Here is a 9,700-nt window from a genome sequence, read left to right on the forward strand (position 1 = left end):
CCTCAGATTCATCAGCTGTCTGGGTGGCTGGTCTCAGACGATCCCGCAGGTGAAGAAGCCGGGTGTGGCGGTCGTGGGTAGGCGTGGTTACACGTGGTCTGCTGTTGTGAAGCCGGGTGTGGCGGTCGTGGGTAGGCGTGGTTACACGTGGTCTGCTGTTGTGAGACCAGTTGGACGTACTGCCAAATTCTCTAAAACGATGTTTGAAACGGTAGAGAAATGAACATTACATTCTCTGGCAACAGCTCTGGTGGAGATTCCTGCAGTCAGTTTATTATAAAAACCATAAAATTGCCCGTGAGAATTTATTTGTTTTGAGTCTGTTTTGGAAGTCACTGGTAAAGCATGAGAGCACATTGCACAATCTCACTGACAAGGCGTTCCGTGAATTTCGACCCCAACCGCACAGAACTGGGAAGCTGGAGAGAGCTTGCGTGCGATGGGCCACTGCCTGTAAATCATTAGAGTTGGACTATGAGAGGAATGTTTTGTTTTCCACACACTTTCTGGTTATGTCATGGACAACTATTCAATTCATTAAAACAGTAAATGTTGATTTCAGATATGCCCTCCCAGGTCCACCCAGGTCTAGCCCAGCTTAGTCTACAAAAAATAGTGTTTTTTCGGCTGCTTTTGTGGGCAGATTGTCATTCACTGTAGGTATAACTCTTATTCCCAGAGCCATTGGATGTCCCCGAGCCTTGTAATAGAAATGGCCCAATGCTGCCCAAATGCTTTTTCTAAACACAATAAGACTCGCACATGATACAGTTATGGAAATATTTAAAACTTAACTTTAATAAAAACAATACATATTTTTTCTAATATATAAGACACACTCGGGGTGGCAGGGTAGCCTAGTGGTTAGAGTGTTGGACTAGTAACCAAAAGGTTGCAAGAACAAATCCCCCGAGCTGACAAGGTACAAATCTGTCATTCTGAACAGGCAGTTATTAACCCACTGTTCCCAGGCTGTCATTGAAAATAAGAATTTGTTCTTAACTGACTTGACTTTTTAAATAAAGATAAAAAAAAAACACTTACTACAGTTTAGGAAAGTTGCACATTGGCTGTAGTTTGAGAAACACATGTGATCCAGACAGAAAACGTGGAAAGGAATTGTCAATGGAAATGAGAGAGGGTGTGTCAGCTGAGGCACCTTTGCAAAACTGAGCGCAGTAAATATCTTTCATTTTTGAAAGATTATTTTCTCACTTCATAGTTTCAAAGGTTTACAAATCAGTATCGTTAGAGAAGATGATTTTAAACGTTAAAACAGAGCATCGGGATTGTAGTTCACACGAGGCCAGCTGTCCTGCATACCAATCGCTGAGAACCAGTCAGAGATACCTTGGGTTCTCCAGAGCTAATGTAGGTCGAGCCTACTGTATTTAAAAACAAAAACACATATTGGATAAGATTTTCTCAAATGTATCACTCAGAAGTCTTGAGTTACCACTGTCATTGGAATCTGTGTAGGCAAAGTTGTGCACGTATGTATTAGTAGAAACACATGGAAACAAGTGTTGTACTCTCAACTTCTTGTCGTCTACTGTGGCTGTACTCTATAGAACCACGGGGTGGCGCTAAATCACTGAGCATTTCTACATTTTGAACAAAGTCCCACACTTCACTTTACAAACTTGTCCCAAATGTAAATCATTTTTGTCCGTATGGACGCTGTGATTTTGTTGACTATATTCCTACATTATTTAGGACGTTTTCTTTTCCCTTGGAGTGTTCATAGCTTCCCTTATCTTTAGTTTACAAGTCCAAGTCGGTCGAGTCGTAGTGCACATGACGTCAGGTGAACTTGGGATGGCTTCTGTGCTGTTCGGCACTCCCCCCTCCTCCTCTGTCCCAGTCCTCTCCTCCTGAACACACAACCCGGGTCACTCGGGTACTACACAACAAAACACAGGACTTTGAGATACTCTGAAAACAGCCGACGGACGCCGGATTACTGATAAAAATACTTCTTTTTTTTTGCACAAAGGAGTAGTTTACCTCAAGCATAAATAACCTGTCAAACAACAAGAAAACGTTGTCTCGTCTATTGAGAAGTCCAGGACACAGGCACCATGACCAGTCAGTAGAAAGGTACGTCTGTCCCGCACGGGCTACTAGAAGACACGCTCGCCGTGGGAACCGTTCTTTTATAGGTCAATGTGGAAACTGTTTCTCTCTCTTTCCGTGGCTACTTGGTTACACGAGCCAGCCCACTTCTCTGCAAAGACAACGTGTGTTGTCTGAACACGTTCTGCTGCATAGCTTTTAACCGTAACTCCTCCAGAGTGTTATAATTCAGAGTACACGTTCCTCCGCTGTCTGCATGCCTGTCTGTCTGTCAGTCCTCTGCTGTATCAGGGATCTGTTGTGGTCCGGTACTATTCATGGATATGAGGCTATTGCTGCAGTGGTAAAGGAACGACCTAGGCCCTGATCATGACCTATAAGGTCCATTACACTAAGAATCATTAGACGAATGCGTCTTCTTCAAGGGGAAGTTTTGTCCACATCTCCCACCTCCTCGGTCTGACCATTAACATGCATGTCTTGCGGTACTGTTTTGGAAGCATATCAGCGAAAAAATAATTTACATGAACAAAAACTACAATAATAATGTATTTAACAAAGGGTTATTAAATTGATACACACATTGATACGTTTAGGGTTAGTGTTTCCACACTGCCATGTATCCATGTTACAGCGCTTGTTTATGGAAAACAGATAGGAGACGAGGCGATCGATCACCTGTGTTAATTAGCTATCGAGCACCAAACACCTGTGTGTGTAATCATAACTGTGTAACTCAGGAATGTAGTGGAAGTGTAGTTTAGTAGGATGGAGGCTGTAAGGGTCTGTAACTGATACAGTGTAGTTTAGTAGGATGGAGGCTGTATGGGTCTGTAACTACTACAGTGTAGTTTAGTAGGATGGAGGCTGTATGGGTCTATAACTGATACAGTGTAGTTTAGTAGAATGGAGGCTGTATGGGTCTAACTGCTACAGTGTAGTTTAGTAGGATGGAGGCTGTAAGGGTCTGTAACTGATACAGTGTAGTTTAGTAGGATGGAGGCTGTATGGATCTAACTACTACAGTGTAGTTTAGTAGGATGGAGGCTGTATGGGTCTGTAACTACTACAGTGTAGTTTAGTAGGATGGAGGCTGTATGGGTCTGTAACTGATACAGTGTAGTTTAGTAGGATGGAGGCTGTATGGGTCTAACTGCTACAGTGTAGTTTAGTAGGATGGAGGCTGTAAGGGTCTGTAACTGATACAGTGTAGTTTAGTAGGATGGAGGCTGTATGGGTCTGTAACTGATACAGTGTAGTTTAGTAGGATGGAGGCTGTATGGGTCTGTAACTGATACAGTGTAGTTTAGTAGGATGGAGGCTGTATGGATCTAACTACTACAGTGTAGTTTAGTAGGATGGAGGCTGTATGGATCTAACTGCTACAGTGTAGTTTAGTAGGATGGAGGCTGTATGGGTCTAACTGCTACAGTGTAGTTTAGTAGGATGGAGGCTGTATGGGTCTATAACTGCTACAGTGTAGTTTAGTAGGATGGAGGCTGTATGGGTCTAACTACTACAGTGTAGTTTAGTAGGATGGAGGCTGTATGGGTCTAACTGCTACAGTGTAGTTTAGTAGGATGGAGGCTGTATGGGTCTGTAACTACTACAGTGTAGTTTAGTAGGATGGAGGCTGTATGGGTCTGTAACTGATACAGTGTAGTTTAGTAGGGTGGAGGCTGTATGGGTCTATAACTGCTACAGTGTAGTTTAGTAGGATGGAGGCTGTATGTGTCTGTAACTACTACAGTGTAGTTTAGTAGGATGGAGGCTGTATGGGTCTGTAACTACTACAGTGTAGTTTAGTAGGATGGAGGCTGTAAGGGTCTGTAACTACTACAGTGTAGTTTAGTAGGATGGAGGCTGTATGGATCTAACTACTACAGTGTAGTTTAGTAGGATGGAGGCTGTATGGATCTAACTGCTACAGTGTAGTTTAGTAGGATGGAGGCTGTATGGGTCTAACTACTACAGTGTAGTTTAGTAGGATGGAGGCTGTATGGGTCTAACTACTACAGTGTAGTTTAGTAGGATGGAGGCTGAATGGATCTAACTACTACAGTGTAGTTTAGTAGGATGGAGGCTGTATGGGTCTAACTGCTACAGTGTAGTTTAGTAGGATGGAGGCTGTATGGATCTAACTACTACAGTGTAGTTTTGTAGGATGGAGGCTGTATGGGTCTGTAACTACTACAGTGTAGTTTAGTAGGATGGAGGCTGAATGGATCTAACTACTACAGTGTAGTTTAGTAGGATGGAGGCTGTATGGATCTAACTACTACAGTGTAGTTTAGTAGGATGGAGGCTGTATGGGTCTATAACTGCTACAGTGTAGTTTAGTAGGATGGAGGCTGTATGTGTCTGTAACTACTACAGTGTAGTTTAGTAGGATGGAGGCTGTATGGGTCTAACTACTACAGTGTAGTTTAGTAGGATGGAGGCTGTATGGATCTAACTGCTACAGTGTAGTTTAGTAGGATGGAGGCTGTATGGATCTAACTACTACAGTGTAGTTTAGTCGGATGGAGGCTGTATGGGTCTAACTACTACAGTGTAGTTTAGTAGGATGGAGGCTGTATGGGTCTAACTACTACAGTGTAGTTTAGTAGGATGGAGGCTGTATGGATCTAACTACTACAGTGTAGTTTAGTAGGATGGAGGCTGTATGGATCTGTAACTACTACAGTGTAGTTTAGTAGGATGGAGGCTGAATGGATCTAACTACTACAGTGTAGTTTAGTAGGATGGAGGCTGTATGGGTCTGTAACTACTACAGTGTAGTTTAGTAGGATGGAGGCTGTATGGATCTGTAACTACTACAGTGTAGTTTAGTAGGATGGAGGCTGTATGGATCTAACTACTACAGTGTAGTTTTGTAGGATGGAGGCTGTATGGATCTAACTACTACAGTGTAGTTTAGTAGGATGGAGGCTGTATGGGTCTATAACTGCTACAGTTTAGTAGGATGGAGGCTGTATGGATCTATAACTGTTACAGTGTAGTTTAGTAGGATGGAGGCTGTAGGGAGAAGGCAGAATGACTGACAACTGTAGGGAGAAGGCAGAATGGCCCGACTCGTGACCTCACAGACAGCCCTAACCAATGAAAAGTAAGGACTTACTCTGCTCCTCCTCCCGCTTGGTTTTTGACCTCTCTCTTTGTGTTTACAACCAGGCATTATTGCAGTTCTCTGTGGGGTCGGGATGTTTGCACAGTGACCAGTCGTGTCGGACGAGACTCCAGCTCCACAGTGAGAAACAAAAGACAATCGTGATTGATGCGCCATGGAGGGCGGGAACGAAGTGGATCTGTCCAACAATAACATCAGTCCGCTGTGGAAGCGGCAATCAGCCAATAACACTGGTCCCAGCAAGCTAAAGGCCCGGCCCCTCAGTTACCAGATAGACAGACTCCACATGACTGACTTCCCCGTAGAGGACAACAAGTGCAGCTTTACCCTGAGCCAGCCTGCAGAGCGACTGGTGGCCGTGCCGGGAGGAGGGGCGGTCATTCTGAAGCACGTTCTCAACCAACCCACCAGGAGGACGCGGGTAGTCAGGAGTATCAGCATTGGACATTTGGCCAAAGGACGTTTCTCTCTGTCCAAGTTCAAGTCGGAGGATAAGTTTTCGTCGTTGGACAATAAGGCGTACCACGGTGGAAGTGTTGGTCCAATCGGTAACAAGGAGAAGGTGTGGTCAGACAAGCGGCCACGCGATGCCCTGAAGCGTCTCTCCAGCCCGTTCATCCTCACCTCTCACAGAGACCCGATAGTGTTTGGAAAAAGTTCCTCACTGCTGGACCCTGCCTCCTCCAATCACCCCTCTCCCCCTGCCTCCTTCAATCACCCCTCTCCCCCTGCCTCCTTCAATCACCCCTCTCCCCCTGCCTCCTCCAATCACCCCTCTCCCCCTGCCTCCTCCAATCACCCCTCTCCCCCTGCCACCCCCAGTAACAACCACCACCATAACCTGACTTCCCGTTCTTCCTATCACCCCTTAACCCCTCACCCCTCTCCCCCTAACCCCAGCCCTTCTCCCCCTAGTCTCCACACCCCTACCCCATCTCACAGCTCCACCTGCAGTATCTCCTCCCTCACCTCCACTTCCACCCCTTCTGACCCCCCTACACCCCGCAGCCCCTCCCCAGCTGACATGTCTGCCCCCTCCCTCTCTCCTCCTCCCTCCATTGTCCTCAGCACCCACAGTGCAGCTGCCCTGAAGATGGGCACACAGCAGCTGATCCCCAAAGGGCTGGCGTCCCTGAGCAAGGCCTCTCCTGCTGGGGTACAGAGCCAGGGCCTGGGGGGTCTGCTGGGCCTGGATCCTACCAAGCGGGCCCTACGAGCTGTCAGCATGGTGGAGACTGGATCCTTCTTCTCCTCTGGCGGAGGGGGAGGGGGGGCAGACCAGGATGAGAGCCCTGGGAGTCTGAAGAGGGGGTTGAGGTCTACCTCGTACAGGAGAGCAGTGGTGAGTGGAGTGGAAATGGAAGTACTGTCTGTAGAGCCAAAGACCCATCTCCTGTCCCAGTCTGTAGACCCAAAGACCCATCTCCTGTCCCAGTCTGTAGACCCAAAGACCCATCTCCTGTCCCAGTCTGTAGACCCAAAGACCCCTCTCCTGTCCCAGTCTGTAGACCCAAACACCCATCTCCTGTCCCAGTCTGTAGACCCAAACACCCATCTCCTGTCCCAGTCTGTAGACCCAAAGACCCATCTCCTGTCCCAGTCTGTAGACCCAAACACCCATCTCCGGTCCCAGTCTGTACTCAAAGGACTACAGGAGGTCAAGGAGGCACCGACCAGCCCTGGGAAGAAGAACAAGGTAGGAACAGATGTATTAGTTTCATTATTTTCCAGGAAATTGTCATGATACCGTTCTCTCCTTGCTTTGCCCCTTGTGCCTGGATATTACTGTCTCTTACCTTACAGTCACACAGTTTACTACCACTCATCTGCCTGAGGGATTCATGTTTGATTAACTGTTCTCCTGAAGTTCACGTCAGGGACCCAAGTCCACAGCTAGCTTGAAATTGGAACATTGTCAGGAGACGCTTGTGTTGAAGTCAGGCTAATGATTGCAATACACGCTCACTCACTCTCCAACCTCACTCTCCAACCTCACTCTCCAACCTCACTCTCCAACTCACTCTCCAACTCACTCTCCAACCTCACTCTCCAACCTCACTCTCCAACCTCACTCTCCAACTCACTCTCCAACCTCACTCTCCAACCTCACTCTCCAACCTCACTCTCCAACTCACTCTCCAACCTCACTCTCCAACTCACTCTCCAACCTCACTCACTCACTCACTCACTCACTCACTCACTCGCTCGCTCATTCACTCTCCAACCTCACTCTCCAACCTCACTCTCCAACCTCACTCTCCAACCTCACTCTCCAACCTCACTCTCCATCCTCACTCTCCAACCTCACTCTCCAACCTCACTCACTCACTCACTCTCCAACCTCACTCTCCAACCTCACTCTCCAACCTCACTCTCCAACCTCACTCTCCAACCTCACTCTCCAACTCACTCTCCAACCTCACTCTCCAACCTCACTCTCCAACCTCACTCTCCATCCTCACTCTCCATCCTCACTCTCCATCCTCACTCTCCATCCTCACTCTCCAACCTCACTCACTCACCAACTCACTCTCCAACTCACTCTCCAACTCACTCTCCAACTCACTCTCCAACCTCACTCTCCAACCTCACTCTCCAACCTCACTCTCCAACCTCACTCTCCAACCTCACTCTCCAACCTCACTCTCCAACCTCACTCACTCACTCTCCAACTTCACTCTCCAACTTCACTCTCCAACCTCACTCTCCAACCTCACCCTCCAACTTCACTCACTCACTCACTCTCCAACTAACTCTCCAGTCCACCTCTCTTTAATTAGGTGGGGTCAGGTTGACAGGTCAGTGCAGAGGTCAGGGGTCAAGCGCAGGTGACAGGTGTGGGTGGAGACGAATAGACGTGGGTTAATTCCAAGGCGTTGTTAAGGTAACCAACTTGGTACAACAACAGTCATTCATAACCAGATTTGGCTATTAAAGCATCATTTAGGATATTGTGATGACTATGCTCATGGTAACTGATCTAGTGACCAGTCTTATTTCTGAGTTCATAATGGTAATCTAAGTCTGGCTCAGGGAGAGCTGATCCTAGGCCTGTTGTTAATAGTTGACATGTCTTCTTGTCTCTCAGAGGCCGGATAAGAAGCCAGGACTGATCACACAGAGGACTTTTGACAGGGAAGGTGAGTGTCACATCTCTCTCTTAGTCATGTTTATCAACTCCTTATGACTGTCATTTTCTGTCCACATGTTTGAGGTCTTGCTCTCAATGGGGACTGTACTATTGTGATGCGCCCTCAACCAGTGTCTGTCTGTGGTGTGATCCAACCTGTCTGTCTGTGGTGTGATCCAACCTGTCTGTCTGTGGTGTGATCCAACCTGTCTGTCTGTGGTGGACCCAACCTGTCTGTCTGTGGTGGACCCAACCTGTCTGTCTGTGGTGGACCCAACCTGTCTGTCTGTGGTGGACCCAACCTGTCTGTCTGTGGTGTGATCCAACCTGTCTGTCTGTGGTGTGATCCAACCTGTCTGTCTGTGGTATGATCCAACCTGTCTGTCTGTGGTATGATCCAACCTGTCTGTCTGTGGTGGACCCAACCTGTCTGTCTGTGGTATGATCCAACCTGTCTGTCTGTGGTGTGACCCAACCTGTCTGTCTGTGGTGGACCCAACCTGTCTGTCTGTGGTGGACCCAACCTGTCTGTCTGTGGTGTGATCCAACCTGTCTGTCTGTGGTGGACCCAACCTGTCTGTCTGTGGTGTGATCCAACCTGTCTGTCTGTGGTTGATCCAACCTGTCTGTCTGTGGTATGATCCAACCTGTCTGTCTGTGGTATGATCCAACCTGTCTGTCTGTGGTGTGACCCAACCTGTCTGTCTGTGGTATGATCCAACCTGTCTGTCTGTGGTATGATCCAACCTGTCTGTCTGTGGTGTGATCCAACCTGTCTGTCTGTGGTGTGATCCAACCTGTCTGTCTGTGGTGGATCCAACCTGTCTGTCTGTGGTGTGATCCAACCTGTCTGTCTGTGGTATGATCCAACCTGTCTGTCTGTGGTATGACCCAACCTGTCTGTCTGTGGTGGACCCAACCTGTCTGTCTGTGGTATGACCCAACCTGTCTGTCTGTGGTGGACCCAACCTGTCTGTCTGTGGTATGATCCAACCTGTCTGTCTGTGGTGGACCCAACCTGTCTGTCTGTGGTATGATCCAACCTGTCTGTCTGTGGTGTGACCCAACCTGTCTGTCTGTGGTGTGATCCAACCTGTCTGTCTGTGGTGTGACCCAACCTGTCTGTCTGTGGTATGACCCAACCTGTCTGTCTGTGGTATGACCCAACCTGTCTGTCTGTGGTATGACCCAACCTGTCTGTCTGTGGTATGATCCAACCTGTCTGTCTGTGGTATGATCCAACCTGTCTGTCTGTGGTATGATCCAACCTGTCTGTCTGTGGTATGATCCAACCTGTCTGTCTGTGGTGTGACCCAACCTGTCTGTCTGTGGTGGACCCAACCTGTCTGTCTGTGGTGGACCCA

The 9,700-nt window shown here is 47.8% G+C and overlaps 1 protein-coding gene across 1 annotated transcript in view; it reads left to right on the plus strand.

Moving 5' to 3' along the window:
• Positions 1 to 1,867: 1,867 nt before the first annotated feature.
• LOC135533852 (rho guanine nucleotide exchange factor 26-like) overlaps positions 1,868 to 9,700 on the plus strand; it is a gene marked incomplete at its 3' end in the record, with an annotated part of 35,370 nt that continues 27,537 nt past the window's right edge. Inside the window, exons 1-3 of the mRNA XM_064961061.1 lie at positions 1,868 to 2,100; positions 5,251 to 6,902; positions 8,295 to 8,346. Of these exons, the coding sequence (XP_064817133.1) occupies positions 5,361 to 6,902; positions 8,295 to 8,346 (1,594 nt within the window). The remainder of the gene's footprint in view (positions 2,101 to 5,250; positions 6,903 to 8,294; positions 8,347 to 9,700) is intronic.

The sequence above is a fragment of the Oncorhynchus masou genome, unplaced genomic scaffold, assembly GCF_036934945.1.
Source record: "Oncorhynchus masou masou isolate Uvic2021 unplaced genomic scaffold, UVic_Omas_1.1 unplaced_scaffold_2726, whole genome shotgun sequence".
In the NCBI taxonomy this organism is placed as follows: domain Eukaryota; kingdom Metazoa; phylum Chordata; class Actinopteri; order Salmoniformes; family Salmonidae; genus Oncorhynchus; species Oncorhynchus masou.